This window comes from Anser brachyrhynchus (genome assembly GCF_964034855.1).
Source record: "Anser brachyrhynchus genome assembly, chromosome: 24".
Taxonomy (NCBI): domain Eukaryota; kingdom Metazoa; phylum Chordata; class Aves; order Anseriformes; family Anatidae; genus Anser; species Anser brachyrhynchus.
The window spans coordinates 4,365,441-4,383,077 of record NC_137717.1 but is presented as its reverse complement, the minus strand read 5'-3'; the positions used below and the strand labels follow the sequence as shown (position 1 = coordinate 4,383,077).

The window sequence follows — 17,637 nt, the reverse complement described above, 5'->3', positions numbered from 1 at the left end:
ACGGGGGCTGCTGCCCCCCCAGAATGCTTCTGCCCCAGAGAGGCGACAGCAAAGCGGGGAGGACAGCCAGAGCTCGCCCTCCCCGTGCTGGTTGCAGGATGTTCCCGTACCAAACCTGCTCTCCTGGGGGGGTTTGTAGGGTCCCCCCCGCACCCAGCAGGGAGCAGCCCCACAGGGTGCTGAGGAGCCCGGCTGGGGACACCACAAGTGCCACCCCCCCCTCCCAGAGCCACAACAGAGCCAGGGCAGTGGGGCAGAGGGTGGCTGCCCCCCCCTCTCCCCGTGCTCCAGGAATGTCCCGTCTCAGCAGAAAGCCCTGGGGGTGTTTGTGCTCCACTCGAGATAGGGCTGGGAGAGCCTCCCCCCTCGTCCCGGGGGGGCTGCTGAAGGCAGCTGGCTGTCCCCAGGGCCGGGACAGGGACCTGAGCCAGGCGGGCAAAATTATTTTAGCCAAAAATTATTGTATTATTATTATATTATAATTATAACCAAAACTATTTTTTCTGGGGTCTTTATTGGCAAGCCCACGGCTGATTTTCCAGCAGCTCTGTCCCACCATGTCCCCAGCTTCCTCCTGTGCCACGGGGGTCCCCCCACGTCCCCATCTTCCTCCCGCACCCCGGGTCACAGCGAAGGCTCTGCTCCAGGGCTGGGTGCCCGCAGGTTCCCCCCGCAGAGCTGGCAAGTGCCTTAGGCCAGGATGGGGTAGGTGGCCTCGGTGGCCACGCCGCAGTTGTTGTCCTTCATGGCCATGAGGATGTAGCCGTCGTTGCCCCAGTAGGTGGACCAGGAGTTCTTGATGAGCCAGTAGGTCTCTCCCTGCAGCACCCCGTAGCCCACGGCCAGCACCGCGTGGTCCAGCTCCCCCGGCTTGTTCGCTGCAGGGGAGGGCGCGTTGGGACAGGAGCCCCCGGGGGGCTGCAGGGATCCTCACCCCCCTCCAGCCCTGCCCAACGTCCGGGGGGGGGGGTACCCGGGGGCCACCCGACTCACCGCACTTGGGCTCGTAGTAGACGCCGTTGGAGTAGAAGGAGAAGGTCCTGTGCGAGGCGTCGATGCTGACGGCCACGGGGCCGTGCTTGTAGATGGCAGCTTTCACCGCCGTGATGTTGCCCGAGGTGACGTTGACGTAGCCCGTGATCTTGGCCAGCATCTCAGACTGGTTGTAGTGGCACAGGCCGTTCTGCGGCACCCCGGGGGGCGGCGTCAGCGGGGGCACCCAGCTCCCCCCGCCATGCCCCTGGCTGCCCCCTGCTCCCATGCAGGGGCCGGTGTGGGATTTGGGATGTGTCAGCGTCCCTGCCCCAGCCCCTGCTGCCCACCACAATGGGGACATTTCCCTGGCGTGGAGCAGGGGCGCCTTGCTCTGTCCCCAAGCCCCTCGCTCTGCCCTTGTCCCCCTGTCCCTGGGCAGTCCCGCGCCATCCCTGCGCCCCAGGGAGCCGTGGCTGTGTCACCACCCCACGGCAGAGGAGCCTCGTCCCTGTTGTGCAAGAGGAGAAACTGAGGCAGCAGTGACGAAACCGCCTGGCTGAGCCCCAGGGCTTGGCTTCGCACTGCAAAGAACCGCAGGGACTCTCGTGCCCTGGGGAAAGGGCGGTTCGCCCATCCCCAGAGCCCGTTAGCATCCCTGGAGGGTGACCAGAGGGACACATCCTGAGAGCTGGGGACCCCGGCAGGGGCACGGGGCCACCCTTACCTGCCCCTTGTAGTTGCCGTAGGACTCGGTGCTGGCGATGCCGCCGTGCTTCTTGATCCACTCGTAGGCCCGCCACTCCTCGCCCCCGTCGCACGCGTAGTTCCCGAAGCCCCAGGAGCAGTCGATGAGGACTTGCTGGGACAGCGGGGTCAGCACGCCGGTCTGCGGGGAGGGGACACGCTGCAGGGACGGGGACAAGCACCCTGCGGCCACCCCGGCCGTCCCCGCTCGCTCTCACCTTGAGGAACAGGGCACCCTCCATCGCGCCCGTGGTGGCGAAGCTCCAGCAGGAGCCGCAGACAGCCTGGTCCTTCACGGGGGTCACCGCGCCTGGGAGCAGCAGGAGGGTGACAATTGGGGTGGGTGAAAGGGAAACTGAGGCAGGACTCACCGCGCTCCCCGGGCACGTCGCAGGCAGGGCTTGGTGCCAGCTCGTGGTGGGGGAAGCACCAAACCTCCGGCTGCACGCCCCGAGGTTAGAGCATCCCCAGGGAGCATCGCTCCCAGCACATGGGGGCATGGGGGAACCAGCACCAGCAGAGCTGCCTCGGGCTGGATGAGTCCCTCTGGAGCTCCCTGGCATGGGGAAGGAGCACGAGCCAGCTCGGCCGGACACTGCACCGACCCCGATGGGAAGAACCAACCCCCTTTACCAGCACCCACCCCCCGGGCAGAGCAGCACCGCGCACCGACCCCATCCGGCACGCACCGTACATGCGCCAGTCGAGGCTCTCGGGCAGGATGAGGCCCGCGTAGCGCTCAGCAGGGAAGGGCAGCCCGTGGTTGGGGGCCCCGCTCCGGCGACGGCCCCGCAGCGCCGCCAGCTCCTGGGGCGTGCGGTCGGCCAGGTGGTTCAGCGCCAGCGTGTAGGAGAGCGCGGCGCGGTTCTTCGAGTGCACGAACCTGGGGACGGGGACGGCACCGCTGAGGCCACCGCAGCACCTGGTTCCCCAGGGGGGGGTCGGTGGGTGCCCCCCAACCCGCCCGCACCTCATGTTGTGCACGAAGACGCGCTGCCGGTGCTCCAGCTCCCGCGCGGAGCCGTACCGCCGCCCGAAGCGCCGCCGGTAGTGGTGGAAAACCTCGTGCGCCCGCGGCTGGTGCCGCCCCACCAGGTCCTCCATGGGGTTCGCCAGCACCCGGTGCTCCGCCGTGCTCCCCGGCAGGAGCCCGCATTTCTTCGTCTCTAGGGTGCAATTAGGGGACGCCGTCAGCCCGAGAGCCAGCCGAGGGCGGGCAGGGTGGGGGCCCCGGCCCCGCTCACCATTCACGGGGATGTCGAAGACGGAGGAGGGGAAGCTGTTGTCGAAGTCGGTGTAGGAGATCTCGTACTTGTCGTAGTGGGAGCCCAGCAGGCTGTTGTAGCCCCGCATCTCGTAGTGCACGGGGGCCACCCCGCAGCTGGAGTTGGTCACCCACAGGGTGTAGACGTTCTTCTTCTGCGCCCAGTGGGTGACGTTCTGCCACACGGCGCAGTACCGGCCCTGGTAGTACTCCTCCCGCAGGAACTGGGGGCACGGGGACAGGTTCTTGGGGTGCCGACCCCTCATCTCACCCCGTGTCCATGCCTCCCCACCCGGCCCCTCCGTGGGCACCCATCGCACGTGCAGCGCCGTGCACCCGGTGTCTGCGTGGCCAGCGGGGAAAGTGGGTGCCGCGGCCAGCCCCGCCGGAGGCTGGGGCCGGGGGGAGCCGAGCCGCCGTGCAGCGACTTGCCCGAGCTGTCCCGAAACACCAGCGCTTGTGTGGGCTGCGACACGTCCCAACACGGCTCCTGGGGTTGGGAAAGGAGCCGGGCGTCTGGCCCCAAGCCGGGTGGGGAAGTGACCCTCCCTGCACCCATGGGTGCAGGGACCTGCCGCAGCCTGCCCCGGCACCCTGCACCACGCAGAGGCGAGCAGGGACGGAGGGGAGCACGGCCCAGCACCCCCGGCCCCAGGGATGCTGCGGGCAGCGGGTCGGATCCAGGCTCTCCTTTGCCCCCCCTCACCTTGAAGCCATCCAGGCTGGGGAAGACGCTCTGGATCCTGACCACGTCCTCCTTGGAGCCGGGCAGCTGGAAGCATTTCCTGGCGTTCACCTCCTTCTCGGTGGTCTCGGGGGTGATCTTGTACTGCATCCCGTAGGGCTTCACCCCGGCCAGCTGGTACGTTATCACCTGCCCTGCACCAGCCAGCGGGGAAACTGAGGCACGGGGGTCCCGCGCTCAGCCTCCCTTCGCACAGGGATGGGCGCAGACGGATCCGGCCAGCTGGATTGTGCCCCCCTGCCTACCCCCGTAGTACTGGATCCGGCTCTTGTTCCCCGTCAGGTTGTACCAGGCTTCGAAGGGCTCCTCGATCTCTGCGTAGGGCAGGTTGATGACCCCTGCGGAGCACCCAGCACGGGGCACGGCTCAGCCCTGGCACCCCACATCCCTCCCCGAGCCCCCGACCGCACCGTGCTCATCAGAGACACCCCTGGCACCCACGGGGGACGCGGCCCCACAGCCGAACCAAGCCGCTGTCCCCAGGGGTCCCCCCACCACCACCACCACATGCACCAGTTGCACTGCCAGTAGGGCACTGGGATGACCCGGTGCTGAGCATCCGCTCCCCCCATGGTGCTGGGGGGTCCTGGCCGCCCTCAGCCCCGACACGGGGCCGTTACCTCTGACATGGTAGATGGATCCGAAGTGGGGCAGCGGCCAGGAGAGCCCCTGGTCCTGTCCTGCAAGGCACGAGCGGGGCTGGGGCCGGGTTGCGGGGCCGCGGGGCAGCCTGCGGCGGGACGCTCCCGTTCCCTGCGGCTCCTCCCGGGCTCGCAGCTTGTGCAACCCCACGCCAACACGCCCTGGGAGCCAGCCTTCCCCTCCGTCAGCACCTTTCTGACGGGCCCCAGCACCCCAAAATCAGGGGGTTCCCAAAGGTCGGGGCACCCACAGGTGGTGCCCAGGACGCAGGGAGCAGTGATGGAGCCAGCACCCCCGGGACTTGCGCAGTGCCCCAGGCACCCGGCGAGGGGAAGTGGGGGGCACGGCTCCCCCTGTCCCCCCCAGCGCTTCCGGCAACAACCTGCCCGCCTCCCCCCGCTGCTCTCTGCAAAAACAGGGAAATGGCTGGGGTTGGTGCGTGCGTTAAAGCCGTCTGGCTCGGCGTAGCCCTATTTTCATCCTCCCCCCCTTGCCAAGCCTTCAAGGCACTGCACCACCCCGCAGCCCTCCTCTCCCAGGGGCTCCGAGCACGGGGCCTGGCACACCCTATAAGAAACCCTTCTCCATCCTGCCCTGCCTTCCCATTAACCCAGCGATGGGGAGACAAGACCCGCAGGGATTCCCCCAGCTTCGGGGCGCCCCCAAACCCCCCTGGTGCCTCGGCACCGTCCCGGGGCACGGACTCACCCCGCACGGCGGCGCAGAGCGCGGAGGCCACGAGCCAGCCGAGCACGCCCATCCTCGCCCCCGTCGCCCCCGCTCGCCGGGACCTGCTCCCGGTTTTAAGGCCGAGCCTGGGCCCTCCCCGGGGGAGGGAAGGAGCCGGCATCATGTGGTGCCCGATGGGGCGCATGGGATCGGCTGGATCCATTGGGGGGAGCCCCACAGGCTGGGCTATGGGGTGCTCGGGGTGCGAGGGGAGAGCTGGGAGCTCCTCACCGCGCAGCAGAAGGGGATGTGTGTCCTCCTTGCTCAGCTGCGAGGGGGAAACTGAGGCAGCAGGCGGGGAGAGCAGCCGGGCTGCAAGGACAGCCTCATCCAGCAGCACGGGGAAGCCACCAGCCACCCACCCTATTCACCCCAAAGGGCTCTGGGGGCTCCCCGAATGCAGGGCTCCATCCTTCCCCAGCTGTAGGGCAGGGAGGGGAGCGCTCCTGCAGGGCTTGTGCACCACCAGCCCCACCTCCACCCCGCGCGGGGGCTGGAGCCCTCTTGGCAAGGCTGTTCCCATAAGGGACGCACCGTGCCAGGCTGTGCCCCCAGGGGCAGGGGCACACAGCAGCCCCCCCCTGATCCCTCCAGCCAGCTCCTGTCCCCGTGGTTTAGCCGGGCTGAGCCCACATTCTGCCTGGGGACGGGTGCTCAGCCTCCCCCAGCACCCCGGGAGCTGCCCTTGTTCCTCAGCGGGGGCAGCACCCATGGGACGGTTCTGGTGAGCGGCCGCCCCCCTGCTGTGCCCCGTCCCCCCCCCCCTGCCCAGGGGCACCGGTGGCCACGTGCCCGTCCCGGCGGGGACCCGTGGCCTCGGCCAGCCCCGTCGCCGCGTGAGAACAGGAAGGCCCGGGGCCGGACTTGCTGTCACACAGGAAAGAAGGGGTCAGCGCCTGCGGGGAGCACCTCACACCGCCCCAAATGCTCTGCCTGGGGGACCCCTGCTGCGAGGGACCCCCCTGGAACCGCCCCGGAGCCGGGATGCCAAAAGCTCGAGGGGTTTTTGGTGTCCGAGCGCCTGGACTGGGAGCCCTGGGGGGGGCGCAGGGGGGGCTCACCGCGTCTCCCGGGGCTTGCTGGGGTTTGGGGTTTGGTGCCAAATCTCAGGAGCCTCCCACTTGCAGCCTTACCCGGGCGAGGCGTAAATAAGGAGTCCGGTGTCCGGGGCACTGCCGACAGCCGCAGCGACTGCGGGAGTGGGCCAGGAGCAGCGTGCCCATTTTGGGGACCCACGGGAGCCCCCAGGGGACACGGTCCCACCCCGCCCGGGGAGCTGGGACACTCCTCGCCATCCCACGGCTTCACCCCGTCCCAGCTCATCCCGCCCCGGCACAGACCCCGCTCCTGGGCTCATTTTATCCCTGCCCCATGTTTGCAACGTGCCTGTCCCCGTTGCCATCCCCTGCTCGGGGGGGGCTCACGGATGTGTTTGGGGGCAGGCAGCACCCCGACCCCGCACACGCTGCCTTCGGGAGCACGGCAGCCCCGCGCGCACCCCGTAAATCACCAGCAGACCCCGCGCAGGGTCCCCGCGTGGGGCTGCGCCGTGGATGGGGCACCCCAAAGCCGCCGTCCCGTGTGTGTCCCCAACGCCACCGCGTCCCCAACGGGCACGGGGAAGGTGCTGGGCCCCGGTGCGGGCGGCGGGGCTGGCTGGTACAATGAAGCATCGCAGGGAGCGCGGGGAGGAAGGGGGGGCGAGGGGAGGGGAAGCTCGGCTCGGCGGCGAGAGCTGCTCGCGAGGCGGGGAACCGCACGCACACGCACTCCCGCTTCTCCCCTCGTCGCCCACCCAGCCGTGCCCTGCTGAGCCCCCCCGAGCCGTCCCCCGGCCCCCAGCGCCGGGAGGGTCGGGGTGCTGCAGTGGGACCCCCGCCGGGGAGGGGGGGGGGCCGGGGGCCGCCGGGCTCCATGCGAGCCGGAGCAGGAGGGCTGACGGTAGGAGGGATGCACGGGGGTGATGGGAGGGCAGGTGGGGGGGCTCGCGCTGCCTCTTGCAGTAAGGCGGGGGGGGGTCCCTCATCCCCTCTCTGAGTGTTTTTTTTTTGGGGGGGGGTCTCCGTGCGCTGCCCCTCGCCTCGAGCGTGGCGTGGGTTCGGGACGGGGCGCTGAGTAATGGGGACGGAGGGCACCATGGGGGGGCCCTGCCTCGCCGCCCCCCCAGCCTCTGCGGTGATGCTGGAGATGGGTGGGGGGGGGTGCAGCAGGAGACCCCCGGCCTCTCTCATCCCGGGGGGGAGGCAGCGGCAGCGGGGAGGCCGGGGGCAGCCTCCAGCTCGCCCTCCCGGCACTAACCGGCGGCGCCGCAGCCGCGGGGATGCTGCTGAGACAAAATAGAGCTGGGGAGGGGGCTGGGGGGGTAGGGGGGGGGGCCATATCGGGTGGGGGGCACCTGCTCCCCCTCCAAGCCCCACGGGTGTCCCCAGCCTGCCAGCACCACCGTGCTGAGCTCCGCCACCCCCAGCCGGGGCTGGGAGCCGGGGGGCAGCTCCGGGCGCACGTAGGGTTGGGGGGGCCCCGCTGCAGCTGGGTGCCCCCCCGCCCCCCCCCGCCTCAGCCGGCGGCTCTGCCTCGTCCCCGGCCCTTGGTGTGTCCCAGGCAGGCAGGAGCAGGAACTCGGCGCTTCCTGCCCCGCACAATTCCCTCCCCGCCCTGCTCCTCCCGGGACATTGTATTTGGGGCCGCGCTCCGCTCTTGGCTGCCTTCCTCCTCCCCTGCAGCCCCTCGGATCCGGGAATTGCTCTTCTTCCAGCGGAAATCCTGCTTTCCCCGCCAGCGATGGGGCTGGGAGGCTGGAGGGGGGGCAGGGGGGGGAGAGCAGAGCGGGGGCCGCGGCTCGCTCCGTTGTGGGCATCTCCTGCTGGGCCGGGGGGCGAGGGGCACCCCCAGGCTGGGGGGGGGGCGCAGCGCAGGTGGGCTTCTCGGGGCCGATCGCTCGTAGGGGTGCTGTGCCCTTCCTCTTCTGTATAGTCCCAGTATAATTGTAGGGGGGGGGGGGAATGCAATGCTCTGCCACCTCCTGGGGCAGGCACTGGTTGGTGGGGGGGCCAGCAGGACCCCCGCGGACCCTCCCCAGCCTGCCCTGCGTGTGGCAAAGGAGGGGAAGGGGCTTCTGTGGCCGCGCGTCCCATGGGCAGCCATGGGGTCCCCTGCCCCGCCACGTCCCCATTAGGGTGGGACACCCGCTGGGACCGCCGCAGGCGAGGCTCTGATGCTGTTGGAAGCTGGGTCCCAGCAGGGTGCTGCATCCCCCCCCCCCCGCCACCTCTCCTGGTGTCCCCATGGGCCGAGAAGCGGGCAGCGGGGAGGCAGGAGGTGCCCCCTCGTCCCCTCCCCAGCAGAGGTGTCTGCAGGGCTCCTGCTGACGGGAGGCCCCGTATCCTAACGAGGCACCCAAAACGCGTCACCGTCCCCTGCTGGGCTGCAGCTGGGACCCCGGTGCCGCAGGGTGACCGAGGGGACCCGGCAGGCACGGGGCTGCTCCGCGCAGCGATCTCGGTTCCTCTTCCCCCAGGGAGGCTGTGGCAAGGTGGCGAGAGCTGCCAGGGGTGCGGGGCCACGTGGGAAGGACGTGAGTGTGCAGGGCAGGGGGTGGGATACGGCCCTGGGGGGGCATTGGGTGCCCGAGGGGCTGCAGCCCACGGTGTCGCTGCTCAGCCCCGCCGGTGTCCCATTTACGACCCCATTTTGCCGCCCCCACAGCCTGGGACCCTGCCAGCCGCGAGGTTCCCCCTTGGAGGCCGCGGCACCATCCTCTTCCTCCTCCTCCTCCCCCACGCCGCGCTCCCTGGCCGCTTCCTCCTCCTGCTGTGAAGGTGCCGGCCTGGGTGCCGGCAGGGCCCGCGGGGTGCCCCCTGCTCCTCGTCCCTGCGGGGCCCCCCCTTTGTGCTGCGCCCGTGGGGTCGTGGCCGAGCCCCGGGTCCGGGCGTTGGTCCCGATGCCACCTCGGTTTGTCCCCAAGGCACCGGCTCTGCGATATTCGGAGAGCCTCCGGAGGTCTCCGTGCATCTGCAGCCCCCACGAGCCCGACCCCTCCGTCCCCGTTAGTCCCCAGAGGCAGGGGATGGCGGCGGGGGGCTGGGGGTGATCCCATGGGGTGACAGGCGGGGTGACACGCTGGGACATCAGACCACGGCTCAGGGCTGGGACAGCGCTCCCGGTCCCTCCCTTCCTGGCTGTCACCGCTGAGCTCATTCAGCCCCCTGGCCACCCGCTTTGGAAACCCCCCCCCCCCCCCCGTGCCACCGGGACCTGGAAACCAGGCTCTGGGGTGTGTGGGGGGGGACAAGAGGAGCAGATGGCCAGGCGGCCGGTGACAATTCCCAGACCCGTGGCGGCGGGGGGGACAAGTTGGCCGGGCATCCGCGTGGCACAGAGGGGGCACGGCGGGGCGCGAGCTGGCACCGCGGCGGCACCGGTGCAGGTGGAGCCGGCTGGGGGGGGGCTCGCTGCCCATCTGCTCCAGGGTCCGGCCGCCAGCACGCGGGGCTGAGCGCGTCCCCTCCCCAAAAATGACCCCAGGGACCCGTTTTAGGGGCCACCCTTCGAAGGCGGGTGGGATGCTGCGTGGTGGCTGGGGCTAAACCGCGAGGTGTGGGGGTATTTGGGGTTTGTGCCTCTCTAGGAGCTGCCCCGCGCCCTCCCTGACCCCCGGCTGCTGAGTTCAGCAGAGAAATTCAGCAAAATGGGAAGTTTCGGAGCGCGGTGCCAGCGAGGGGGCCGGTGTTTCTCATAAAGAGGGTTTGCGAGAGCTGGGAACGTTTGTCAGCTGAAATACCAACTTCTTCTCAGAAAAAAAAAAAAAAAAAGCCCCAAAAACCGGCCAGGCCCTCTCAGGTTTGGCAATTCTGTCCCGGCTGCAACAGCCTCGGCCTTGCCAAATGGCTGGTGTTGAAAGCGAAGGTGGCCGGGGAGAGCCCGGGGCCACTCGAGCTTGTTTGGTGTTTAGAAACCTGCTGCCGAGAGAAGGAAAGGAGAGTCAGGGACTGGGACGGGGGAAATCCACGTGAAACGTTTCCTCGCCCCCAAAACCACGGCATTTGCCTCTCAGATCTCGGGGACAGGACCCGAGCCTCCCTTCCTCCTGCCCAGGGGCCAGGACGTGGCTGCGGGGCCGAGCACGTCTCCGCGGTGTCACCTCCGCGCTCCCGGGCTGGGCACGGCGCAGGGCTGGGACCCCCGAATCTCCGTCCCTCCCGGGGCAGCTGTCCCCAGGGGACAGGGGACAGGGGCCAGCGCCGTCCCTGGCGGGAGCGGTCCGATTTCCTCCTCCTCCTCCGTTACACCTTCGCACAGCGCTGGCCGGAAAAGCGCGGCCGCGACCGCAGCGAGGCGAGCGGGGCCCTTCCTGCCCCGAGCCACCAGTTCCCCCGCGAGCTCAGGGGACGGGGACGGGGACGTTTCGGGGGCTCCTCACCGCCCTGCCTCGCTCCCTCCGGCCCCGCGGGGCGGCTGGCGGACGCTGCGCTGCTTGGAAGGAGGTGCTCGGCTCGCGGGGGGACCCGGCGGGATGTGGTTTCAGCCCATGCAGAAGTATTTTAGCTTGTGCAGTGGGACTGCAGCTCGTGCAGGGGTATTTTAGCTCGTGCAGAGTCCTCCGAGCCCGTGCAGCAACATTTAAGACCTCGCAGGGGTATTATATCCTGTGCAGGGGCGTTCCAGCTTGGGGAGGGGTATTGAAGCCTGTGCAGGGGTATTGCAAGCATGCAGGCTTGCTGCAGCCCATGCAGGCTTGCTGCAGCCCGTGCAGCGATATTTAAACCCTCGCGGGGGTCTCGCAGCCCGTGCGGGGTTTTTGGAAGCCTCGTGGGGATGTTTTAGCCCACGCAGGGGCTCTGCCCCCCTCCTGACGCCCTCCCCGCCGCCTGCAGGTGCCTCTTGTCCTCCCCACGGTGCCATGGAGCAGCTGAAGTGACCCGCGGAGCCGTCACAGTGAGTGGGGCCGCCGGGGACGGGAGCACCCGTGGGTGCTGGGGTTGGGGGGGAGCAGGGGAAGTCGGGCTGCGGGTGCCTCTGAGCGTGCCCGTCCGTCCGTCTCACATCCATCCGTCCGCCCCGCAGGCCGTGCCAGGATGGGCTGCGTGCACTGCAAGGAGAAGGTGGCCGGCAAGGGGCAGGCGGGGAGCGGCACGGGGCCCTCGTCGGCCCCCACCCTGCAGTACGACCCCGACCCCGCGCAGCTCGGCGGCGCCTTCACCCACATCCCCGACTTCAACAACTTCCACGGCGCCGCCGTGCCCACCGCCGCGCCCTTCGCGGGGCCGGGCTTTTACCCCTCCAACACGCTGCAGGCGCACAGCAGCAGCATCACAGGTCAGCGGTGAGCTGGGGAGGGGTGGGGGGGGGTCCCGGCTGCACCCGTGGGTGCTGGGTGGGACGGGGCTCACCCACGGTGTGCCGCAGGTGGGGGCGTGACGCTTTTCATCGCCCTGTACGACTACGAGGCCAGGACGGAGGATGACCTGAGTTTTCAGAAAGGGGAGAAGTTCCACATCATCAACAACACGTGAGCCCCCCCCCCCGCACCCTCCCTGGCCCCCCTGTCCCACTTGGCGAGGTGCTCCCAGTACTCCCAGTACAACCCAGGCTGGGGACCCTCCTTACCAGTAAGAGAACTGTGTATGTCACGAGTTGGGTGGCCCCAGCAGAGCCCTGGGGTGGGTGCCCTCGGTGGTGGGGGACAGCGGGGTCTGGGGGTGCTGTGCGTGGGGAGGGGAGGCGCAGGGCGGCCAGGTCCGTCTGTCCGTCCGTCCCTCCTCCTCACCGTCCGTCCGTCCGTCTCTCCCCAGCGAGGGTGACTGGTGGGAGGCCAGGTCGCTGAGCTCGGGCGACACGGGCTACATCCCCAGCAACTACGTGGCCCCCGTGGACTCCATCCAGGCAGAGGAGTGAGTACGGGGGGGGGACACACACAGGTGGGGGGTCCCAGGTGTGCTGGCACCCCATAACAGTGCCGTGATGCTCACACGATGCTCGCACGTTGCTTGGCCCTGGTGCAAAGCGATGTCCATGGTGCCGGCAAGGGCACTCGGGGGACCCACGGGTGCCCCCCGGTGCTGATGCCAGCCCCCCCCCCCCGCAGGTGGTACTTCGGGAAGATCGGGCGCAAGGATGCAGAGCGGCAGCTCCTGTGCCACGGCAACTGCAGGGGCACCTTCCTCATCCGGGAGAGCGAGACGACGAAAGGTAGGGAGGGGGCCGTGGGGACGCTGTAGGGGGCCGTGGGGACAGGGGGGCTGCGCCCCGTGCCCCTCCATGTCCCACCCCTCACCCCCGCTCCCACCCAGGCGCCTACTCCCTCTCCATCCGGGACTGGGACGAGGCCAAGGGCGACCACGTGAAGCACTATAAGATCCGAAAGCTGGACAGCGGGGGGTACTACATCACCACGCGGGCCCAGTTCGACACCGTGCAGCAGCTGGTCCAGCACTATATAGGTAGGGTGGGGTGGGGGGGCCATGGCGGGGTGGGGGGGGGGCGGTGGGGAAAGCCCAGGGGACCGGTTGGCAAGACCCAGGCTGCTGGGCCAGCTGGGTTTAACTGGAGGAGGAGGGGGCTGTGCTGGTGGCAGCAGGAGGGGGACCCCCGGGGGTCCCCAGCCTTCCGTGTCCTCAGTGCAGGGAGCACCCGGCCTCTCCAGAGAAGGTAAATAGCCCCCGGGTCTGGGGGGGCATCACCCTGTAACGGGGCTGGGGGGGTGCAGGGCTGTCCCCGGTGGGAGGGAGCGCACCCCATGTACGTGTTTTGGGGAGGGGGGGACTGGAGTGGGAGCAGGGCGGGGGCGAGGGCCGGGGGCACCCCGGGGTGACACCTGCCTCTCCCCGGTGCCGCAGAGCGGGCGGCCGGGCTGTGCTGCCGCCTGGCCGTGCCGTGCCCCAAGGGGACCCCCAAGCTGGCCGACCTCTCGGTCAAAACCAAAGACGTGTGGGAGATCCCCCGCGAGTCCCTCCAGCTCCTCAAGAAGCTGGGCAACGGGCAGTTCGGGGAAGTGTGGATGGGTAGGGCCCGGCGGGCGAGCCGGGGCGAGCGGCAAAGGGGGGGGGAAGCGGCGGGGGCACCCCCAGGCCTGGCACCCCCCCAGAGATGGGCGTGGGCTCTTGGTGCCCTAGGGAAATGTCCCATCGCCTGCTTTTGCAGGGCTCCCCGACCCCTCCCCGCAAGCATATATCCCATATAACCCCCCGTATCCCTGATGGGACCATGAGCAGGAGACAAAACCAGGCCGGGGGGGGGGTCCTTCGTCGTCTTCCTCTTCCTCCCGCGCCCCGTGCTCCCCCCGCTCGGCGTGCATGCTGCGTTCATCCCATCGCACACCCTCCCTCCCTCCCCTCCTCCCCTCCCTGCGCCCCTGCAGAGTGCAACGACGGGTTGTGCCATCTGCTCACCCGCGCGTGCCCCGCTATGAAGCCCCAGACCCTGGGATTAGCTAAGGACGCCTGGGAGATAGCGCGGGAATCCATCAGCCTGGACAAGAAACTCGGCATGGGATGTTTCGGAGACGTGTGGATGGGTAAGGCTGGCCCAGCCGGCCGGGGGGGAGGGCAGGGGCACGAGCGGCCCCGTAGGCAGCATCGCGGGGACCAGGCTGCGGTGGGGAAGCGCTTGGCACCGCTCCGCTGCGGATGGATGGGGAACGGGGTACGGCTGTGGTTAGGTGAGCCCACGGGTGCCTCGTCCCCGTGCCACGAGGTGAGGAGGAGTCCTTGTCCTGGGTTGGGCGCGGTGGTAGCGTGGCCCTTGACTGCCCTGGCCCGAGTTCCTTGCTCCTCTGCTCGTCCCTCCATCCACGCATCCATGCGACCATCCACCCTTCACCTACCCGCGCACCCCTCCATCCATGCATGGATCCATGCGGCTCCCCATCCATGCACCCCTCCATCCACGCACCCTCCATCCACGCACCCTCCATCCACGCACCCTCCATCCACGCACCCTCCATCCACGCACCCTCCATCCTGGCCCTGCCGGGGCCGGGTGTCCCCCCCCGGGGGCTCCAGGTGACGCCGTGTCCCCGGGCCAGGCACGTGGAACGGCACCACCAAGGTGGCGGTGAAGACGCTGAAGCCGGGCACCATGTCCCCGGAGGCCTTCCTGGAGGAGGCTCAGATCATGAAGCGGCTGCGGCACGACAAGCTGGTGCAGCTCTACGCCGTGGTGTCGGAGGAGCCCATCTACATCGTCACCGAGTTCATGAGCCAAGGTGAGCAGGTGGCGGCACCCATGGGTGCCCCCCCTGGTCCCTCGGAGCTGCCCCTGGGTCTTCTGCAAGCACCACCCTGCCTGGGCACGGCCAGGGTGCGCAGGGACCTGGTCCAAGGGCTCCCTTGGGTGGGCACGGCTGGGTTCCTATGGGGAGAGCACCCTTGGGTGAGCATGGCTGGGTCCCTACGGAGGAGAGCACCCTTGGGTGGGCACAACTGGCTCTTTGACTGGCACCTTCTGCCCCCAGGCAGCCTGCTGGACTTCCTAAAGGACGGGGACGGCCGCTACCTGAAGCTGCCCCAGCTGGTGGACATGGCTGCCCAGGTACCGGGGAGGCTGGGGCACGGGGTGGGTGCCCTCCGGGGGGGACACCCAAGGGTGTCAACACTTCTTCCTCCCGCCCCAGATCGCCGCAGGCATGGCCTACATCGAGCGGATGAACTACATCCACCGGGACCTGCGAGCTGCCAACATCCTGGTGGGGGACAACCTGGTGTGCAAGATCGCTGACTTCGGCCTCGCCCGCCTCATCGAGGACAACGAGTACACGGCGCGCCAGGGTGAGCCCCCCCCCGTCCCCGTCCCAAAGCTTTGGGGACCGCTGCCATGTCCCTGCTGGGCTGGGTCCCAGCACAGGCCTGGTGCTGTCACCCCCGGTGCTGGGTGCCCTGAGTGATGGGTGTCCTGAGTGGTGGGTACCCCAGGTGATGGGTACCCCAGATGATGGGTTCCCTGGGGGATGGGTTCCCCGGGTGCTGGCCACCCCCGTTAATAGGTACCCCAGATGATGGGTTCCCTGGGTGCTGGGTACCCCAGGTGCTGGGCACCCCAATTAATAGGTACCCAAGGTGCTGGGCACCCTGGATGATGGGTTCCTTTGGTGCTGGGCACCCCAGGTGCTGGGCACCCCAATTAATAGGTACCCAAAGTGCTGGGCACCCTGGATAATGGGCACCCCAAGTGATGGGATCCCTGGGTGCTGGGTACCCCAGGTGCAGGGTACCCCCATTAATAGGTACCCCAAGTGCTTGGCACCCTGAGTGTTGGGTACCCTGGGTGCTGGGCACCCCCATTAATATATACCCCAGGTGATGGGTGCCCTGGATGATGGGCACCCCAAGTGATGGGTTCCCTGGGTGCTGGGCGCCCCAGGTGCTGGGCACCCCAATTAATAGGTATCCAAGGTGCTGGGCACCCTGGATGATGGGCACCCCAAGTGCTGGGATCCCTGGGTGCTGGGTACCCCTGGTGTGGGTTACCCTGGGTGCGGGTGCCCCGGGGTGCCCCGGCCGTGGCTCACCTGCTTCCTGTTGCCCCCCCCCCCCAGGTGCCAAATTCCCCATCAAGTGGACGGCCCCGGAGGCGGCGCTTTTCGGGAAGTTCACCATCAAGTCGGACGTCTGGTCCTTCGGCATCCTCCTGACCGAGCTGGTGACCAAAGGCCGGGTGCCCTACCCAGGTACAGCCCCCCCCCGGCAGGGTGGGCACCCTTGGGTGGGCTGGGCAGCGGGGCGCAGGGCCCCCCCCCGTCCCCAGCAGGACCCCCGCCTGCCTCGGTTTCCCCGGCGGCTTTCGCCACGGGGGTGCGGGATGCTGATGGCGGGGGCCGGATCCTTACCTCCTAGGGATGAACAACCGGGAGGTGCTGGAGCAGGTGGAGCGGGGGTACCGCATGCAGTGCCCGGGGAACTGCCCCCCCTCCCTGCACGAGGTGATGGTGCAGTGCTGGAAGCGGGAGCCCGAGGAGCGCCCCACCTTCGAGTACCTCCAGTCCTTCCTCGAGGACTACTTCACGGCCACCGAGCCCCAGTACCAGCCGGGGGACAACCAGTGACCCCGTGCTATTGGGGGGGGTGGCCGGGGGGGGTTGGGGAATCTCCCCCCTTTTTGCAGGGGGGGTTTCTCGCTCCCGTTGCCCGTGCCCCCCTGTAAACGCCCATGGGGTCGTGCAGGGGGTGCCCCCGGGGGGGGGCTTTGCACAAGGATTTTGGACTCAGGGGGCAGCGCCTTGCCCAGATGTGCCCCCCCCCCCCTCACCGGCCCCCCCAGCCCCTCTCTCGTTGCCTTCACAGCCAGCTTTGAACCTGAGAAGTGCTTTGGCTGGGGGGAGGAGGGTGGGTGCCCCCCCCGTGCCCCCCACACCCCCACCCCACAGCAGCAGAGGCCTCGGGGGGGGGGGGGGGGGGGCAAGGGTGCCCCCTCCCCACGCCAGCCCCAGCCCCTTGCCCCCAGCTCTGCCAGCTCATCTCCACACAGCTGGGGGGGGGCAGGGGGGGGGGCTCAGCCCCCCAGATCCTAGCACTGAGCTTCAGCCCCCCCCCCTTATATCGCCTTTAATTTATATTTTCACCCCCCCACACACACCCCAGCAGCACCCCCACACAGGGACCCCTATATGTGTGGGGGGGGGACAGGATCCTTGCTTCTCCCCCCCCCCCTTTTATCTCCTGTCCTTAAATTAGAGCCAAATCCTTAAAGCCATAAACCCCTGCTTGCGGGGGGGGGGGACACAAGGGGTGCTGGGGTGGGGGGGGTCTGTCCCGGGGGGTGTTCCCACAGCCCTGTTGCCTTACCGGGGGGGCACCCGGTAAGATTCACCCCCACAGCAGCTGGGGGGGGGGGGCTGTGGCTTGGCTCCAATCCCTGCAGCAAGCATTAACTGGGGGGGGGGGGGGGGGGCATTGTGGGGGCACGGGGCGCAATGTGAATGTGATGGCACTGGGCGGGGGGGGGGGGGGTCACCCCACCTGGGCACCCCCTACCCCATATTCCAGGCTTGGTCCCGGCCCTGCCCCCCATGGCCAGGACCCCCCCCCAGCCATGCAGCAGGGCCGGGGGGGGGGCACCCAGCCGTGCCCCCCAGGCTGTGCCACCCGGGGGGGGGGGGGGCTGGGGGAAGGGCCGGGTTTGTTGTTAATTTTTTTTTTTTTTAATTCCAGTCTGTAAATAGAGAGAAATAAAAATCTTTCTAACAAGCCTGGGTCCTTCTAGCCCCATATCGGGGGGGGCTGCATGCCCCCCCCCCACCCCCCCAGCTGAGCCATTTGAGGCTGCAGGCAAGCTGCCCTCGCAAATAAAAGCCCAAAAACCAGCAGGGGAAGGGGCAGCTTTGGGGTTTTAAAGCTGCTCCCCCGCAGGGGAGCGCCCTAGCGGGGGGGGCACTGTCCCCTCCTGCTGTCCCCCACCCCTCGGGGCTTTGTGCTAACAAGGCAGGCAGCCCCGGCTTCGTTAGCGGGGGGGCTGAGCAGTGTTTGGGGGGGGGGAGCCACTTTTGCTCGAAGGCAGAGAAGGGGGAAGGGGGGGGATCCCAGGCATGAGGCTGGGGAGGAAGGCT

General features: G+C 68.9%; 2 protein-coding genes across 5 annotated transcripts; one reads left to right on the top strand and one right to left on the bottom strand.

The window, feature by feature from the left end:
• Window positions 1-493: 493 nt before the first annotated feature.
• LOC308182287 (digestive cysteine proteinase 1-like) lies at window positions 494-5,323 on the bottom strand. Its single transcript, XM_080566621.1, has 11 exons — window positions 5,079-5,323; window positions 4,349-4,408; window positions 3,974-4,066; window positions 3,690-3,862; window positions 2,964-3,207; window positions 2,690-2,885; window positions 2,409-2,602; window positions 1,938-2,029; window positions 1,700-1,861; window positions 994-1,183; window positions 494-878 (listed from the first exon to the last, which is right to left on the bottom strand). The coding sequence occupies exons 1-11, from the start codon at window positions 5,260-5,262 to the stop codon at window positions 691-693; spliced, it is 1,776 nt and encodes a 591-aa protein (XP_080422747.1). The 5' UTR covers window positions 5,263-5,323; the 3' UTR covers window positions 494-690.
• A 620-nt stretch (window positions 5,324-5,943) lies between these two features.
• On the top strand, window positions 5,944-17,278 carry FGR (FGR proto-oncogene, Src family tyrosine kinase). Of its 4 annotated transcripts, none has more exons than XM_080566624.1 (13): window positions 5,944-7,040; window positions 10,973-11,033; window positions 11,163-11,414; window positions 11,505-11,607; window positions 11,891-11,989; window positions 12,184-12,287; window positions 12,389-12,538; window positions 13,456-13,611; window positions 14,122-14,301; window positions 14,551-14,627; window positions 14,710-14,863; window positions 15,631-15,762; window positions 15,929-17,278. In XM_080566624.1, the coding sequence occupies exons 3-13, from the start codon at window positions 11,174-11,176 to the stop codon at window positions 16,135-16,137; spliced, it is 1,605 nt and encodes a 534-aa protein (XP_080422750.1). In that variant the 5' UTR covers window positions 5,944-7,040; window positions 10,973-11,033; window positions 11,163-11,173; the 3' UTR covers window positions 16,138-17,278. The 4 variants fall into 4 exon arrangements, with proteins under 4 accessions (XP_080422750.1, XP_080422751.1, XP_080422748.1 ...); XM_080566622.1 differs by lacking the exon at window positions 13,456-13,611 and adding an exon at window positions 12,935-13,099 and having other exon boundaries at window positions 5,952-7,040; XM_080566623.1 differs by lacking the exons at window positions 5,944-7,040; window positions 13,456-13,611 and adding exons at window positions 8,105-10,582; window positions 12,935-13,099.
• The last annotated feature ends 359 nt before the right edge of the window (window positions 17,279-17,637 follow it).

What these genes read in the sequence shown, in the direction of transcription:
- LOC308182287 (XM_080566621.1), bottom strand. Translation starts at nt 5,262, where the DNA reads ATGGATCCAGCCGATCCCATGCGCCCCATCGGGCACCACATGATGCCG. An exon ending in AGGGTGCCCTGTTCCTCAAG is followed by an intron (nt 1,862 to 1,937) that starts GTGAGAGCGAGC and finishes CCCTCCCCGCAG; the next exon opens with ACCGGCGTGCTGACCCCGCT. An exon ending in CTACTACGAGCCCAAGTGCG is followed by an intron (nt 879 to 993) that starts GTGAGTCGGGTG and finishes CCTCCCCTGCAG; the next exon opens with CGAACAAGCCGGGGGAGCTG.
- FGR (XM_080566622.1), top strand. Translation starts at nt 11,174, where the DNA reads ATGGGCTGCGTGCACTGCAAGGAGAAGGTGGCCGGCAAGGGGCAGGCG. An exon ending in GCTGGTCCAGCACTATATAG is followed by an intron (nt 12,539 to 12,934) that starts GTAGGGTGGGGT and finishes CCGGTGCCGCAG; the next exon opens with AGCGGGCGGCCGGGCTGTGC. An exon ending in CGAGTACACGGCGCGCCAGG is followed by an intron (nt 14,864 to 15,630) that starts GTGAGCCCCCCC and finishes CCCCCCCCCCAG; the next exon opens with GTGCCAAATTCCCCATCAAG.